At 43.0% G+C, this 19,425-nt stretch overlaps 1 protein-coding gene across 1 annotated transcript in view; it reads right to left on the bottom strand.

The window, feature by feature from the left end:
• xylt1 (xylosyltransferase I) overlaps positions 1-6,149 on the bottom strand; it is a 75,667-nt gene extending 69,518 nt beyond the window's left edge. Inside the window, exon 1 of the mRNA XM_069704959.1 lies at positions 5,790-6,149. Within this exon, the coding sequence (XP_069561060.1) occupies positions 5,790-6,074 (285 nt within the window). The 5' untranslated portion in view covers positions 6,075-6,149. The remainder of the gene's footprint in view (positions 1-5,789) is intronic.
• Positions 6,150-19,425: the final 13,276 nt, after the last annotated feature.

The raw sequence follows: 19,425 nt of genomic DNA on the forward strand, positions 1-19,425 counted from the left end.
TAAATAGTTCATGGATTAGTTTTCCCTTAAAGGACTTTATTAATGCAACCCTGATGGACAGAGTTAAAAAAAAAAAAAAAAAAAAAAAAAAAAAAAAAAAAAACATCAAAGAGAAAGAAGAGCATCACACACACTTCATACTTTCACCTTCAGGAAGAAAAATATTTGCCAAAAGTTGCTTGAGGAAGACCTGTACTTGGTCAAAGCATCGCAAATACATGTTTATTCCTCTGCCTCCTCCAGTTATCATGATACAGGCGATAAATGTAGTTTAGAGGAGAGGTTCAGGGAACAGAAGCCCAAGATTCACCATCATCTATAACCTGTCTGGAAATATATGGATAAAGAACCTTGAGAAGTCGACATGCCCGAGTTGACGGGGAACACGGTTCTTTAATCAGAAAGTTAAAAGTATTGATGCCGGCTCTGTTTGCTGCGTTCGCCATTAACTGGATGTTGCGGTTATTCTTTTGCCCTATTAAATATAATATGATCAAGGAACTTTCTCTCCTCTCGTCTCCTAAGCGAGAGTCCACGTAATGTACTGTTGCGAGTCACGTGACTGTTTTCGGTTCCCGAGTGTGTTTCTAACGTTCTAGCAGCAGCTGTGCTGGACGAGTGTTTAGCCGGGAAGTGTCTGTGTTTCAGCTGCTGTGGAGACCCAAACTTTCAGTCCACAAACTGCTCGGCACATAATCTAAAGTTTCTGGGTTCCCCACTGACACTGACATTTTGCATATTAGCAGGATCCGCTTAGTGAAATAACATGACAGGGCTTTAACGTTGTGGTAATGATAAAATGTTTTTCTGTTGCAGGAAGAAGCCCGGTGTCATGTATACAAATTACACTTCAACATCAAAGTGTCTTTTTTTTGCGATGCGTTTCTTTCAAGTCTGAGGTGCACACTTCTTCCCTCAGATCCGAATAGGTTCCCACCTCTCACTGAGACTAACGCTCTTCCAGAAAGAAGCTCTCTCTCTCTCCGGATGCAAAAAAAATACAAAACACCTCAACGGCAGATGGACGGACGGCTGGTCAGACTGTACTTTACTTCTCCCCCCTCATTACAGGTTTTACAGAATAATACTTTATTGATGTAATGACGGGGATGTTTGAAATTTTAAATCACACAGTGGATCTTTTGGGTGTCTCAGGACTGTAATTATGTACGTTCACAGGTCTGTTTAAAGCAGATCAGCTCACACTTCAAGACGATTTACTTTTTGGGAGTGCCAATTTAACTGCCTATAACCACTGCAGAAGCGGCTTTGATACGATACGAAACCCGGCTGACAGTGAGTGAACAGACGACACCGTCGGCGACCGAGATGTGAGACGGGAACTGAGCTGCCGAGGTGAGAAAGGAGGTTAGGTTTTGTTACGAACGACAGACCGAGTGACGGATGAGAACACTGACCCCAAGAAACATGACGTCATTTGCACTATTTATTACTTCTCTGTAATGTGCAGCTCATTTTTTTATCAACTTCAAGTTATTGTTGATGAGAAGAGTGAAATTGTTCGAATGAAACGAAGGCAACAAGCTTTGCTCTAATCCTCAAACGACTTACGTAGAACTGACTTTCCTTTGAGTGATTCACACTGATTCACCTGAGCGGCCTTTAAAGGTCTCAAATGCATTCATTCAGATTTTCATTTCTTTTTTCTTTTTATTATAAATCAGGTGTAAGTGCTTCATAAATACGGTAAAAGCGCGAGATGCACACAGTTCATATTCAGCAACTGTGCTGTTTAGGCTTCTGTAAGTTTTTTTTTTATAAACTGTCTTGGAGAAAGGAAGCTACAAGACAATAAGAATAATTACATTATCATCTGATAACCTCCTGACCTGACAAAATTACAGGTGTCACAATCAGAAAAGAGTCAGCCAATCAGAAGAGAGGCTCATTGATATCAATGCAATTTCAAGACGGACACAACTCAATCTGTTCTTTGTCGGGCTCCAGACAGACGCTGTAGAAAGGAGATGTAAAACTATATTGAAGTTGATTTTAGTATTGAAAATGACAAAAATATCCCATAAAATATGGGACCTTTAAGTTAACATTACCATCGGGCAGTTGCACTGGAAGTCAGCTGGTTAGCCAAACCTTCATATTTCTACTGAAAAAATTAATTTAAAGGTGACATCCTCAATACATAAACACAAACAGACCAGCGGCTACACACACACACACACACACACACACACACACACACACACACACACACACACACACACACACACACACACACACACACACACACACACACACACACACACACGACAGCACGCCCCCATGTCACATCCTATGTCGCAGCACTATGTAACAATTCAAAAATAGAGATTAGAAAAAAAGAAGAAATGACTCATACTTTGTGTGCACGTGAGTGTGTGTGGAGTTATAAACTGCTCAGTGGATATGGGTGAGTTTGTGGGGAGCTGCTTCCGTGCATCTACGTACATGCATCATTTTGTGTGTTTGCGAGAGTTCTGGTGTGTGTGTGTGTGTGTGTGTGTGTGTGTGTGTGTGTGTGTGTGTGTGTGTGTGTGTGTGTGTGTGTGTGTGTGTGTGTGTGTGTGTGTGTGTGTGTGTGTGAGCGTGACTCAGCACTGTGATCATGGACACAGTGGGATGAATCACGTGGTTGTGCTGGTGGTTGGAGACAATGGATTTCAGCAGAGCTCCAAAAACACAACACGCATGTGGAGTGTGTTGTTGCTGGTAACGCTGCATGATTAACAATAACTCCAGCATGATTGGGGGGAAGTTCTCATTTATAAACCCATCGGTGTTCATCCTGATGCTCTGTTCCTGCCGTTCGACTGCTAAAAGCAGCTTCACTTTGATTGGAAAAAAAAAAAGTGGTTTTAAGGACACGAGAGCTTTAATATCAGGGAAGCTCTGCAGAGCTGATTTGAATTCCTTGCACATTTTTCTTCTCTAATTTCTGTGTTTTCCTCCGACTCAATATGAATAAGGTCTTCTGTCAATCACCAGCTATTCTATTAAAATATCAGCTGGCACTCGTCTCTTTGTACAAAGCTCAGCCTGCAGCAAAGCCAAGTGGGGAAAAACTGAGAAGAACATCTTTATATTGCAATATAATTTATAATAATTTGTGGTTCAGCACGTCATCCATCGTCACCACACGGTGAAAGCATGTCGGGAAAGCCAGTAAAACTCAGACCTCCAGATGGTGCGTGATACCATCTATGCCATCGGAAACCATTAGGAAAAGTTAGCGCGATGGAAAACATGTACATCAGGGGTAACGTTACGTGTATTACCATGACTAATGGGGGGAAACTCTTTACAACATGTGTGAGCCGTGTGGACACCCGCCGGGCACATGGGGATCATGATGGTGTACGACTACCGCGGAAGATGGAAAGAAAGCGCAGACGACCAGATGTGAAGCTCGGAGCCAGACGCTTTTTAAAGCTTTAGTCTGAAGGTAGGATGGTTTAACTCCGGCTTAGTGAGCACCTATTCATAATAATAGAACAAAAACATCGGGAAAAACACAGCCAACTAATTAAGGAATATAACTTTTGGGAATCTGCAACAGGTCGCCACAGTCAGAGAGAAAACACAAAACTCACAGCTGACGAAATGTCTTTAATGTGAGTAAATGTGGAAACGTATACGGCGGTGGAGACGTTTCCCTCGAGAGACACACCAGGAGAACAACCACTAATGACAACTGCCGCTGCCGCCTGCTGCGATGACACATCCTCAGCTATGCATAACGTTCCCACCCAACACCAGTTCTCTCAGATATTCTTCTATTGTCATCCTGGAGCTTCTGGCTCTTTCTATTCTGGATCAAAGTGCTGCCATCGACTCTCTCAGACGTTGGAGCCTCATATAGCATCAGTTGGTGCTTTGTGCGTCACCCCTTAGAGCTGGACAACTCTGCCGTGCCAAGTCACACACACACACACACACACACACACACACACACACACACACACACACACACACACACACACACACACACACACACACACACACACACACACACACACACACACTGCCCACACCGCCCAGAAGAGGGGGAGTAATAAATGCAGTGATTAGGGAATGTGGCTGAGGGGCGACCGGTTGAATTTGAATGGTCCGGGGGCCACTGAGCTGCAGAGAGCCATCTGACAGGCAGCTGACTGGCTGGTGGACTGACTGGCGTTCAGGCAGTGTGAAGCGCCTCGAGAGCCGCAGGGATGAAAAAAGGCTTTCTTTTTAAAAGGTCATGTGTGCAGATCCATTAAGTGTTTTAATGGGGACACATTTGGACAAATCAGTGTTGATGCAGCATGAAAAGGTTCTGACACGACCCATCCTCAGTTCCTGTGATGTGATTAATGTGCAATATAATAATCTCATGCAGCAAATAATAATAATAACACCCTAAAAAAAAAAAGCTGTAATAATCAGTAAGGAGCGCCACGGTCCGCCACAGGAGATATTCTGTTAGAGGATGCTCTCTGTCAAAAAACAGACAATTGACTCGAATAAAAAGCGTCCTTGGCGTGACTTTGCACTGCGGAGACGCCGGCAGGTGGGACACAGTCCACCAGATGAAGTGAGTGATTCAGATGATACAGTGCGCCGGCTCCGAGTGACTGACTGACTGACACACAGTGTATCATACACCATCAGAGCCGGTTATCTACTGGCTGCGTGGTGGCTGAGGAGCCGGGCTACACTCGGATGGCTGGCAGCCTTCATGAAGGGAAACGGCGGCGTCCAACTTCTTCAGGGCAGCCGAACTGCTTCAGAGACCACGCGAGGAAGGAGCTCCGTTTTTCGAGAATTTAATTCCAGACATCAGGTTGTGAAAATTAATCACATGCTGCACGGAAGCACTGTACAAATACAAAACCTGCTCGGCGTGTTAAGCCTCCAGGGTGCAAAGCTCAGTCGGTGGAATCTGCAAATAAATATTTGGATTTCTGGGAGCCAATTTTTTAAATTTTCAATGAGCACAGCCTGGCATTAGATCCTATAAGTCTGAACGGGCGCAGTTCCACAGGCTATCTTTAACCTGATTTGTTCATTCTGTGTGCAAGATGTTCATTATGCAGGTCTGCTTGCTTTCTGTTGCCTCTTGCCACTTCCAACACAACTGTTCATGTTTTTGCAAACATCAGATGACTCCTATCTTTGTGCACTCATCAAAAAACTACTCTGCAAATTAGGTTATGTTTCAATTTGGCCTTGCTCAGACAGCGCTGCTGAGCCATGCAGCTACAGTAGTTGACTTGAAACAGCAAATAGACCGTGACAGGTATAGGCTACAACCCCAGCCAGTGACTCTGCTCTTCAGGCACCTTCACAGCGAGACTACAGTCTTAGCGAAAGGATTTGCTCCTCCATCATATCATTCTGCACTGGACAGATCTGCACGCTGAGTTCACATTTCAGCTTTTGGCATTTATAACTGGAGTCTGGACTCATTCAAACGTCCTCAGCAAGCATTCAGCCCAGGAAGCCCGTCTCCCAGTGCAAGAGAAGAGGAGTAAAAAACAACAACACAAAAAACACAAAAAACAAGGGCTCGCTTAGCATCTGCCTCGCTTCAGACATCCTATCATTTCCCTGCCAGGCAGCCTCCACTCAAGTGTCAACAATCAAACATTCATTTGGAGGCCCCGCCGTGCGCTTCTCCCAAACGCGTAAACCGGAGCTGTTTTGACCCGCCTGCCAACCCCTGCATCCCCGGCAACACGGTCTCTTTTTAGCGGGGATATGATCAGAATGCGTCGGCAGCGCTCGTGTCTTACCGGCTGCTGTATGTGACGAGACGTCCCCCTCCCAGGCGCAGGAAGATGCTGCCGCTGCTGCTGCTGGACCCCGTGCTGGAAATAGTCGCCGCCAGCGGCTTTGTTGCCCGCGACCCGGTCCCTCTTCTCCCGCACGTTGGAGACTCCGTTTTCTCTTTCCTCTCCGGAGTCGAGGGTGCTGAAGTTCCACACAATCAGCGTCTGCACCAGCAGCACCGTGAGGGCTGCTATCAGGGCGGACCGCGACCGGCGGGCCAACCTGCGAGCACACAAGCCGCCGACCATCTTCGCACCGGGGCTGCACGGAGCTGGAGGACCGTCTGGGGCTCTGCGCAGCGCGACGGGAGGAACGAGTGGAAGTAGAGGGAGGACGAGGAGGAGGAGGAGGAGGCTGAGGGAGGGAGGGAGGGAGGGAGGTTGAGCTGTACGGTGGCGGAGACGAGGAGGAGCGTCGGGAAGGAGAGACACAGCGCCACCGTGTGGTGAAACTTCAGGGACAGACACGAAGCTCCAGGCGACGGTACGACTCCCCTCTGCTCTCTGAGAAATTATAGTCTCATTTTTCATTTTTCCAAGAAGGAATTCTGATAATAACCAAACACCTGCAAATGTTCAAATGCCCACTATAATTATTACAAGGCAGAAAATAGCAGTATTACGGGGCCTCTGGGGGTTCTTGACAGACAGTAAACCGATTCGTTGGCACTGCGGTTCCCCAGATATATGATGGCCTCAGGCAGCTTTTAACTAATTCATACATCCCAGTGAAATTTCTGAGGGGCCTCTCTAAGTTCTGGAAAGATTATCTCTACTTTTCACCACAGTCGCAGGAGCCCAGCTGGAATCCAGGAGGGAAATTAACTTTTTCCTCCCTGCTTTGCAGGACGTGTGTTACAGCTGCACCACGGAGCTGGAGATCTGCTCACAGTCCAAAATGGGCGATAATTGTAATTACGGAGGTTGGTCATGTGGTTGACTGTCTTCTGAACCAACGTGCCAACCTGCCGTCCGTCTGGACCCGTGATGGAGGGCGGTTACAGCTCCTCCAAATAAGACCTAAGCCAGAAAATCCAGAATCTGGAAAATAAATAGCAATTGTAATGCTAAATAAAACAATATCAGAATCTCATGAAGTGTAATTAAGCTCAAAAGTCATTTTAAATGTACGTGTGCCACTCTGCGCTGGTCTGTTTGCCTGATTTTCTCTGCTGACAGTAACGACAGTCTGGACATGCGCAGGGTGTGTTCTTATGTATCACGGCTTGTGGGTTTCTCTGTGTTTGTTCTGTGGATTTTGTGATCAGCACTGCCACTTTGGAATGCATTTCCTGACAGCATTGAGTTTGGCAGCCTCTCTCGTCTCTTATCTAACGTCTCTTCTTTCCGTCAGCCACAAAAACAAGATTCTGGAATAGAATAGATGCAGGAAACACCACCCGACAGTCATTTTATCCACCCAGGGAGAGATTAATCATGAAACGAATTCAAAATTAGAAACATCTCAGAAACTCAGGAGTGAGCTACTTCATTTTTTCCACAAATAAAATGCAGTTTCAGGTGAAACCTCTCTGCTGAAGCGGTTCTCAGGTTTTATAATGTCAAAAAAAAAAAAAGGTCATGATATCTCCTCTAACAGGCCTTTTTATACACAGCAGACATTTTGACCTGTCGTGGGAAGGAAAAGTACTGGTGTTACTAAAAACATGAATACAGTTATACTGAAGTGTCACAGCAGCGAGCGAGCATGAAAAATACCAGGAACCTAAAAACTAAAGGGAATTCAATCGTCATGAAATCCTACCGAGACATACAAAAGTGTCTTGTATAAAAAAAAAAAAAAAACACACCTGTGTTTGGAAAGCTGAGCCGTCTGAACATCCAGCAGGTGACACACATTCATGCAGATGTCGATAATTTATTAATTTAATTTGTAATTCAAACAGAAGAAAAACATTGTAAGAGCCAGGTGTGTTTGTTTCTGTTTGTGAAGTCTAAACTTTAATTTTTCTCTCTCTACTTTGTATTTTTTTCTCTGTATTGTGTGTTATTTGTTCTATGCTGGTTTATTTTTATTTTTTATTTTATATGTACTGTATTAATCCCCGAGGGGAAATGTTTTCGCTACAGCAGCATCTCGGGGGGGAGCGGCTGCAACAAGCTGCCACTAGCGCGGCGCCATCTAACCTGAGGTGCATGTTTTTTGGGTGTTGGGAGGAAGCCGGAGAACCCGGAGAGAACCCACGCAAGCACAGGGAGAACATGCAAACTCCGCACAGAAAGGCCCAGGACCGGATTCGAACCCTGAACCTTTTTTGCTGTGAGGCGACAGTGCTAACCACTGCACCCTGTGCCGTTCTTTGTAAAACTTGGTCTCGTACGTACCGCAAATACTTTTGGGAATTATGTTAAAAGCAGACAAAGCATATATTGAAATTGAAACAGTACTTACAGTACACAAACATTAGAAATCTGAAAGAAAACCATTAGCAGTGATCTTTATGATCAATAAGTTCCAGGACTGATGCTGTTGTGTGCGAACGGCCCGCCGCATCACGACGTGCACGCAGCAGGATGAAGCTACAACTCTGATGAGTAAGCGTTGCAAATTTTCTCGCCTGATCATCATCGGTTCCTCAGTTACACAACTTTTTGTGATCCATGCAATTGTCTTTGTGGACGTGACCAGAGGGCAGAAGTTGTTTCAGACTCTCCGGACCACTGGTCACTAAAACACGTGTAACTCGGCCGCTCATTTCGATCAAGCGATGAAAGTCGGCGTGTTTACCCACAAAGGTTAAAGCTTGTCTGCGCTCCGTGCTCGTCACGATGCTGCGCTCCGTTCATGTGCAGCGTGCAGGAGCAGTTTCATAACTTATCAATCCACCCTCATATTATGTTTGGAGTCTTCATAAGGATACAAGATCTTATTTCATTTGTTGGTTGTTTTTCAAAGCAGATTTTTAGGTCTAGTTAAAACATGCCTTGCACCTAAAATCAATATGTTGATTTATTGACGCTATAATGTCCCCACAATTGTCTCTGCCCACAGAAAACAAATGATTTTATTATTTGTCTCCAATAACTGTGATTAGTTTTTTTCTTTTGCCTGTTTGAGTTTCAACAGCAGAATTTAATCCTTTCATAGCATGATTATAAAGAAATCCTGCTCAGACTAATGGTCACCTTGGATTTGGCCCTGAATATCTCACATAAAAGATATCTTTGAATATGCATACCCCACTAAATCCAAAGCACTCTCTGAAGTCTTACTTCACTTAACTGTGTTATTAAATTCCCCATATATGTAGATCAGTCTGTTACTCTTGACTGTTTTTAGTAACCACCAAGAAAAACTTCAAAAAAATCTGAGAAGGATGATGTCATTCACACTCGTCTCCAGTTTACTGAGAGTTTGTGTAGGAAGCTTCTTAAATAGCTCTCAAGTCCGACTCTGAGGTGGGAATATTTTTAGTCCAACCAAACTCGGCCGAATTCTTCGGAGTGATTCAGAGATGCTTGTTAAATATGCCTCCTGAGCTCTCCTCACACGGACACCTCGTGATTAACAGAGACAGGAAGCTTCTCCGGTAGGAACACAGCTCAACACTTCAACTTCCACCTACATCTACATTTTGGTTTGGCTTTGTTTGTGCAGTTGGAGGACATTCACGCCGCCGGGGTTAGGAACAGCGCCGGTTAGAAAAGGAATACTATATGAATAATATGACTTATGAGTCAAGAAATGATTTGCAAAAGTAGGACTGAAGCACTGTGCACAGAGTTAAAATAAAAAAGCTCACAGCTATATCCGATTCGAGTACGATGAGTGTTGAACTTCAAGTGGTGTCTTCTAAATAATGCTCTCCCTTCAACACTGAATCAGCCAATCACAGGCCTGCAAAGGTTATAAGTCAGGGCTGCATCATGCCGTCAAGAGGTAGTGCACACCTCTGAAACTCCACTCATCACTCTTTCTATGCAGTGTTAAATATCCTTCATCAAAGCAAACATTTATTTAATAAATCTTACAGATAGGGCTGGCTCAGGTGACCCTGAACTATCTCTGAGTTATGCTGCTGAGGCTGCTGGGGAGGGACTTCCCATGATGCATTGAGCACCTGTCCTCCATGCATTTTTTTATTGCAATATTTTATGCGTTTTAAATATTTCCCGAACGTTGATGTTGCTATGGGGTTATCTGTTATTTTATTTGCTTGTATTCAGTATAATTGTAAGGCACAGTGAGACCATGTTGCATGGTAATTCTTCACTTGTTGACAATGCACAATTATGTTGTCAACATTAGACTTCAGACTATAGCTATTTTGAATACTAGATCAATAATATATCATAAATAATACAAAGTTAACTGGTTCTAAAGTATGTTGTATAAAATATTTTGGTTTGACAAACAAATTTCGTTTTGTTTACATAAATAAAATAGTTTTATTTTTCATTGTTGAATCATCAAAATTCTCACTTTTACAGTCCTGCAAATAATGAATGTATTTTTGGTCATTTGTATGTTTGTCATTTGACTGCCATGTACTCGGTACCGTATGTGCATAAAAATGATATTAACATAGTAGCAGTAAACAGCGGGACAGCAGATCATGATGAATGGCAGGACATGCACTATGTAACGCTGAATACGGCTTTGGAGATGTATTACGACAGGTGCCTATTCGATATAAAGTGTATTTGATTTGCCAGCTAACCTGGGGGTCCATGGAGGGCACAGGTGAGGGTGACGGGACGCAGCCTCTAATTATAATCAACTGGATGTCATCACACATCCCCATCAGTTTCCATTGGAGAGTCTTTGGGCATTTTTCTAACTGCACTCGGACACATTCTGTGCTGTGCGCTTCAATAATTCAGAAGCTGACAACACGTTTTATCACATTAACAATGTTTTACATGCAGCAGTGTGTTTCTCAATTAGAATAAGGTTCAAATTACATCGTTTTAATGCACTAAAGACTGCGCATGTGCCGGCCCTGGAAATAAACTCTTCCTGAGAGAAGTCCACGCCGGGCAGACTGACACCAGATCTGGTGGCGTTACTTCAGGGTACAAGGAGCTCCTCATGCTCGGGTTACTGCTTCTACACTTCAGCACAGTGGACACAGGAGAACTGGACAATCACTCCAATTCTCTCCAATATTTACAACTTGAATTTCTCTGTGGCTGTCGCACACTCGCCACACATTCAAGATCTCCATTAAGATATTTTATAATTATGTAATATCTCTTGAGTAAATATGACTATAAATATATGATATACTCTCATATATTCTAACCTCCACAATTTCCCTTTGTCCGCTAATGAGCATTTAGAGGCAGTCAACTGATAACACAACACGCTGACTGTATATATGTAGTAGACGTACACCAACATTGGCATTCATTTGGGGTCTTGTTACTCGTGTTCTTTAAATATTTTCCTTCGCATTGATGTTTTAATGAAGTTGTTTATTATTTTCTTATTATCATCTTGTTGTTGTCGGACTAAAATATGCAAATCCGATGCGCATCCAATCCTTTAAGCTCTGGTGTGGTTTAGCTGTTCAATGCTTCACTATGTTTACTGATCAGCCGCCAAGTTGTCAGTCGTGTGCTGGTCAGGTTGTGTACAAGAGGCTTTCAGTTTTGTTGGAGAAGAGCCGCCTCGATGGGCTCAGACCAAAACCAGGACAGAAAACCAAAACGATGGGCTGAAGGACACTAAAATGGTCTGTAGAGCTGACCATTATTTCCTTTGAGCAACAGCTTTTAAACAACATACAGTATATATATATATGTACATATATGCCATGCTTCGATTGCTTCCTGGATGTCCTGTTCTATAAGCGCGTCGAGCACCATCTCCCCTACAGTGTCAGAACGATGAATCTTCAATCCTGAACTTCATTTTGGGGAACAGAGAGAAGTTTGCAGGGAGCCCGAATCGGTTTTAAAACTCATGGTGAGCAGGCGTGTTGTCATGTTGGAGAACCCGATTGCCATCGCATCACAGCTTTGGTCATTTCCAGCGAATGTTTTGCTGCAGATCAACTTGGCACTGACAGTCTGACCCTAAAGGGACAATTTCACGGTGCAAAAACCCTGCAAATGTAAACGGAAACCACTAGAATGCTCTCGGTCGCGCCGCTGACCTGATGCGCCATCTTTGGTCTCGGACTGTAACGTTCGGCCTCTCTTGCATCGCAAATGACGATCAAAACACTTCGCCTGGCTCACTGCTTCACTACTGCAGATCTGGAGAATTTCGAAAGGGCTCCATTGTCGATGTCACGAGTTTGACCCAAACTTTGATGTGTCCTCTCTGCTAAAGTTTCAGGTCCCTGGTGAAGTTGCAAATAAGCACGTAGCTACGGTCACATAAATGTATAAAACACAGGTGCTAAATGTTGATTAAGTGACGTAACATGGAAGACGTACTCACAGAAGTTATCGCTTCCACCTGCTCAACGCAGATTACTGTGCAGCAATAAAGACGCTGCGACACAGTGAGAAAGGCCTCGATCTGACGGGTTGAAGACGGCTGGTTTTAAGGTCCACCAAGTACACCGTTGGGTCGTCTTAATTATACAAAACTGACAACGCTGTTTGATGTCAAGGTTCCAGTCTCTCTCATTCACGCTTCCAATGAAAGCTGCTGTACTGAGCAGGGAGTATACGTTTATGAAATAAACCTCAAAAACATCTTTCTAAAGGCGAATTTAAGGAGATTTGAATTCGCTGAAGGGGAAAACTTTTGGGTCAAAACATTTTGGCCACCAGTGTCGTTGGTTCCTTCAAGAGGCAAAGAGACGAGAACTCTTCAAGATCTCTGAAAAGCACCAAGACGGCACCGGGACGAACCTTTCAGTCATATAAGATGTGAGATGTGGTCTGAGGAGGAATAAAACTGTACCAACCACCACAAGTAAATCCTCAACCTGATTCTCAACACTGACTGATACACGTGACATGCATCTATGATATAAACCATTTTTATTACTAAAATATTAAATAGGATTTCTGAACATCTAAATCTGACTCTTGACAGCTTAATAGTGTATTTTCTAATAATTATTTGATAGTTGAAGTTAAAGCTTTCGGTTGGCCTCATTTATATCAGTCTAAATAGCTCGGCTGTGTTGGACAGCGCTTTCCAGGTGTGTGTGTGTGTGTGTGTGGGGGGGGGGGGATGGGGGGGGGGGCACCACGAAATTAGTGATAGTGAAGCAAGATTTACAGGATTTACAGAACCCGCTCCAAGAAAACGGTCCCAACGTCCCTGTTTAAAAGATGCATCCTGACTAACTCAGCTGATTACAAACCAAAGTTCAGGAAGCTTTGGGACACAGAATACAGTGTTACTTGAAGAATGATAAAATGGCGAAAAAACAAATCGACCCTCTTGTGAAAGATATTCATTTAGTTTGTTTCAGAGCTACGAGGCGTTGAGGTGAATAAATAAGATTAAAGATCTGACAGACAGCAGCTGAAGCTTTCTGACAAATTGATTGCTGGTTCGAAGTTGAATGAAGGTCAAAATAACATAATTGGAGGAGTAAAACAATAAAATTGCTGGATGCAAATTGTACCACCAGTCAATGTTTTGCATATATCATGTTGTCAATTGTGAAGTAAATTATATACTGTTGAAACACAGGGGAGAAGAAGAAAAAAAAGAAGAAGAACTATTCTGAGGTATGCACTGCGGTTTTCATCTTTAGGGACGCTTTGACTGACATGCATACAAAGCACATTCACAGTCCAAAACAACAGCGCAACAGGAGACAAAGGAAGATGTTTCTCTGGGAGCGCGAGCGGCTGACCTTGTGGTTCTTCGACTGACAAAGTAATTAGACATTCCTGCCATTTTCCCAGTTACATCTGAGCTTTTTATAGCTGCTCATTCTCAGCTTGACTGTTGGTTAATCTTGTCCCTGTCGACTTCTCCCGTAGAAAAGAGACGGAACGAGAAGCAACCCAACATGTTTATCCAAACTTAAGGAAAATAAAGATGAAACATTTGTTTGTGTCGGCAATTTTGCCGGCTATTATGCAGCTATGCAGGCGTGAATATAATGTTTCAGCTTGAGCGCAGCCCTTGTGGCAAAGACGGGTTAATAGTAAAAGCTTTCTCCACATTCAGGAGTCTAATCTGTATTCTCATCATACAGTATGTTATCATTTGAATTGCCTCACAAATTATTAACTTGGTGGTATTTCTGCAGGCAAACAGAGCTAACGCTACGGAGATAAGGCTACAGACCACACAGATGCATGTGGCAGGGAATTTCAAAATGTCTTTATGAGCTCACAGACACTGGAAAGATATTTGAGCATCTTATAAATATTAATTATTCATCAAGGAGCGTGAGGGACAGGAGGAGGGGAAGAGAGGCTGCAAACTACACAAATGTTCAGTTGATAATTACGACTGAGATGAGAACCACTGTAGGAGAGTCGAGGCGAAATCAATGAGGGAGGAGATGCACATGGTGCCATAAATGGGAGAAAAATGAAAGAAGAGCGAAATGAAGAATGGTTAAAAGACAAAAATAGATGTAATTGGAAAGTAAGGGGTGAAGTCATGATAATGGGACAGAGGATAGAAAATATAATCAAAGCGTGGCAAGTGTGCCTATAGGTCTACTAAATTAGTAAAAGAGTGAAAGGGAGAGACGGATGAGAGTAGAGTTGGAGGAAGAGAGAGAAGCATTTATATGTTCAATACAAAAGAGAATAAAGACAAAGAAAAAGGAGAAATAAAATGTGATGGAGAGCTGCACATGTTCCTCTGGCAGCAGAGCCATGTCTTCCCCTCTCATTAGCTGGAGCTCTGTTGCTGAGGGGACCGAGTGGGCCGACTGTCGCCACGACGATGGTTCCCATTCCCTGCAGCAGCAAATGCTGATTTTAATTAGAGTCGACCTCTTTGTCACTCCGACAGACCGACACACACACTCACACATACGCTGACCGGAGTAACTTGCCGTCTCTCACAAACACAACGCCGCCCGTCCACCGGCGGAGAGGACGGAAGAGACAGATGAGCAGCCAGCTGGTAGGAGTGAGTCTGGGACGGGAGGGAGGGGAACTCTGCACAACACGACTGGTGAAGCCTTAGGCGTCCTGCTGTAGGGCAGCTCTCATGCACTCGCCGTTTTATGTAATCAGGCAGTGTGCTGACTGGAGCGCGGTACAAACACAGAGAAACGCAGCAGCAGACAGGTGTCCTTGACAGTGATGCCCCGGGGGGATCGGAGGCAGCCCCCCCCCACTGCGATACGACAAGAGACTAAAGTGGCAGACGTGGTTCATGCATGGCTGATGGTTTATGCACAGGAAAGGAGAAGCACCTGTTGACTATTGATGGCAGAGAGCTGCTAAAAAGTTAATGCAGTGTTTCAAGTCTTCTGTAGTGCCTGTCAAAGACAGAAAATGTCAGAATCAGAAATCCACCGGTGTATTATGAGAGCTGGACAGCAGACTGCAGAGATGGCGCCCACGATTTGAAACAAAACGATGTTCAACAGAAAGGTTTTTTTCCAGCTGGACTATAATAACACCTCAATCTGCAGACAAGATCATTTAATAATCTTTTTTTATTATTATGAGCTATTATGATTTATTTTCACAGAACCAATAAAAGTATTTTCATTTGGATGACAACATCTCGATCATCGCCATTACTTTCAAGCTCATGCTAAATGGGTTCACATGATGCTGAATACACCAGCTGATCAATCTCTCTGTATTTCCCTGAGGTTTTACATCTGTTGTTGGTGTCACAATCTCACGCTGGCCAGATAAATGCGAACCGGGCAGAGCGTGAGCAGCAGAGACAAACCGTCGGACTGAGTCAATCAATTTGTGATCGTGTAAAGAGACATTTGTCGGGGGTTGTGTTGCCTTTTTATTCATTTATCCACAATTTATTCACTGTTTTATAGCAGCAACAGTAACCAGGGAGTCGATGACGTTGACATAGTTTTTGTAAGTAGTCACGGTGTATCATCAAAATATTGCATTTGTAATTGGTTGATTTCGTAGCCAGTTTGGTGATCTGCAGTCGGTTCCTGCGTCCCGTACGGTGAAAGTCTGTGTGTCAGTTTCCATTGACACGTGTGCACATGTGCATGAATGTGTTTCCTGAGAAAATGGATGCATTCCAGGTTACTAAGCTTCCCTCACATCAGACAGCTTACCCTGGAGGAACACAACACTTCTTATCAGGCACAGAGCTCAAAGCATCCCCGGGGAAAACAGACCATCCAGGACAATGTGAAGCCACAGCTTCATAAGGGCAACTGGATAAGGAAAAGTCAAGTCAGCCACAAGGAAATTTCTTCAAGACAGTGCATTAACACCACCTGGTCTGGAAAGTCAAAGACCAACAAAAGATGGAGAGGCGTATTTGCACATCTGAGTGGTGGTTTGATGTGATGGAATGGAGACGATGTCCGTGTTTGGTGTATTAAAGAGTTTTATTTGCCTTTTACAGAAATAATCTAAATATCACAGCAACCGTTCTGGTTCCCAGTGTCCTCCTCAAAGACCACTGGAAAGTTACGAAAAGGTTATCCCATCATTGTTACACATCCATAACATGTTTTTGTTGCCTAGCAACGAAGTAGCAGATGCTGTAAATGCTAGACAACGTGAGGAAATGTTGGGTTTTTTTTTAAGATGGGAGAACTGTAGACTTACTTAGATAACAAGATTTATATTTAGCATGCTGCACACAGCTCAAGAAAAACAGTCTGATTTGGGTGTTTTCATGTCTGCAAGTTCATCAGAGCAGTTTGGAGTCATTAAAACCTGTTAAAAATTGAATGGGTTTTGTACTCCATCTCTATTTTCTTTGTTTATGTTTCTGCACACCGGAAGCGGCTTTATTTAAGAGCAAAGCACTGTGTGACATTCAAAATGGCAAATTATTCATGTCTGTATGACCTTTGAGTGTAGAACAGACAGTAACTACTTTTGAGAGAAGAAACAAGGAAGAAGTGGGATCACGGCCTGCAGTAGCTCCAGTTCAGGTCCGATTCACATGATATTATTATATCATTATTTGTGATGCAGAAAAATATTCACAGGTAATCTGTGTTCACCTCAAAGAATTGACTGCATCAGTGGCTTCAGTCTTGATAGGAATCAAATAAAATGACAGTGGTATAACATTTTTGCAAAACATACTCAATAAGAAATTAACAGTTTGTTCTACGGTTTCTACAGTACACCTGTTATACAGTGGAGATGAGTTTACTAGTAAAATAAATACATTTATAAAAACAAGCAAGTGATGAACTGAACACAACCTTTTGACTGTTGAATCTTTGCATGTTTCTCCTGTTTGTACCGTGACATTTAATCTGACATCTTTTTACACGTCAGTTACATGTTGTTGTACATGCTGCTGTTTTTTGGAGGTTAGCAAACAGCTTTTTGGAGCATTACCACCACCTGCTGGCTGTACTAACGCATTGCTACCAGGTGCCGGTAAAAACAAGGGAAAAGGAAAAAGTTTCATTTTCTTAATGGTATTTGAAATTCATGGCCCATCCAGTGTAAAATCAAAGCTCACTTTTTTACTTTAATACCAGCATTCAGATGAAAGATATAAAATATACTGTAAATCTGGAACAAAACTAGTGATCGCAGCAGCCCTGGGTTACTGACTGTGATGTTTTCCGAGGCGACTGAAGGAATCTTCAGCCGTCTTTGTTCTGATAATTGATTTTCTCTCACTTACTGTGAACCATTTTTGGCCATTAAGTGAAAAGAAATGTCTGGTGGAAGAGCGAGCACATAAAGATACTGATGGTGTCTTTACTGTCGACAGCAGGTAATCAGACGAGACAGTCCGAGTGAAGTCCGGCGGTGGTCTCTCAACATGACAATCATCATACATCGTTTTACTATTAGAGTGCCGTCTTACTGGTTTGTTTGAAAGTTGAGGAGATACGAGATTTAACAAGGCTACAGTGAATTTAGTGGCTCAGAGTGGTCGTCTCTACAATTATATGGAAAGGTTTGGCACCCTTCGAGGTAAATTACACATTTCACTGATATAATTACAAGTCCTGCAGCAAACAAACCTTCAAATGTTAATACACCGTTACTTTCTATTTCATGAACTGAAACATAAACAAAAAGAATTAATAAAGAGCAGGAACTGTGACGTGCAAACGTTTGGCTGCACTTCTACTTGTTAAACGCTCCTGTGGCCTTAATTGACTTGACTTTAGGTCAGACTTGTCATTTGGATGACATTTTCAGAGCTTTGTAAATTCTCTGACTTTTCGAACCTTGTGGTAGCACCCAAGAAGTAACTGACTTAGGATCTGAAAATGAAGCTAATTGATGCCTACAAGCAGCAGAAGGCTATAAAAAAAAGATATCAAAGCGCTTCCAGCTTGCAATTTCCACAGTCCAAATTGTCATTAAGAAATGGCACTAGAAGGGAACTGTGGAAACCGAGACCTGAAAAACCAAGAGAACTTCCACCAAAACCAGCCAAACCAGCTAATGAAAAAAAACAAGGTCATCAAAAGGAAAGCTGATCTCATCACAACTGAAGTCTGCAAAGCAACATCTGGATGAGCCAGAGTCATTCTGAAAAGATGTGCGATGGACTCGCCATCAAAGAGGGTATTTTCCATTCAACCTCAGGCAACATGGTCTATACCATGACAGTTCCTCAGCTATAACTATTTTTTTAAAACCCATTTTAACTAAAAGAAAATTACACTACAAATCTTTGGTTTTCATGTAATTTAGAGGGACAGAGTTTAACCCGGGATGTGTACTGTAGCAGAAATGAACAGATGTCTCCTAAACACCTCACATGCGAGTGATCACAGCACGCTGCAATTTACAGATGTTGCCTAAACGCCTCAGAAAGCATTAGTAGATGCTTGTCACGGCAGCATAAACAACTCACAACAGGCATTTGGGCCAAAAAAGTATTATAACCAGAAATAGTCAGGGATTATTAAAGGTTACGTCAAAACACTAATGTCTACCAAACTTCACAGCAATCCATCCAATAAGAGTACTACAGAAAAAGTCAAAGAGTATTGTCACGGTAACCAAGATTCATCATCTCAGAACCATAAATGTCTGTACAAAGGTTTGAACCAATCCATGTAGGACATGTTGACAGTTCACAGGATAAAGAATTGTTTGATAGAAGAAGTCCATCAATATCTGTTGTGATAATCTGGAACAAAGCGGAGAATTAACTGACGCGTGACACCAGCGTGGCCATAAACCTGTTGGTTGCAATTGTTTTGGAAAAATCCATTGAAATCAGGAACGTAATGGTACAAGATTTGAATGACATTTGAACAAAGAACAGCTTTTTTTCTGTCAGTAGTCATGTTGTCCATTTAGGATGTACTGTAATTGGCTGTGCTCTCCCACCCCCACCAACCCCCACCATTGTCACCATAATGGAATAAGGCCACAAAAAAAAGGGCACCTTTGACTACAACCTTCCTCCCTCTCAGCCAGACTGTATAGATGGCGTGGCCTGTAACCTGTCAGTGGCATTAACCTTTAGGGAATAGAAGAGCTCTCTGAAGCTTTACATCTATTAATATTGATATTCTATGACCTTAGAGAGATGCTG

The sequence above is a fragment of the Brachyistius frenatus genome, unplaced genomic scaffold (assembly GCF_029030835.1).
Source record: "Brachyistius frenatus isolate BFR_SWC_R1_liver_20210118 unplaced genomic scaffold, ASM2903083v1 Contig_53, whole genome shotgun sequence".
NCBI lineage: Eukaryota > Metazoa > Chordata > Actinopteri > Embiotocidae > Brachyistius > Brachyistius frenatus.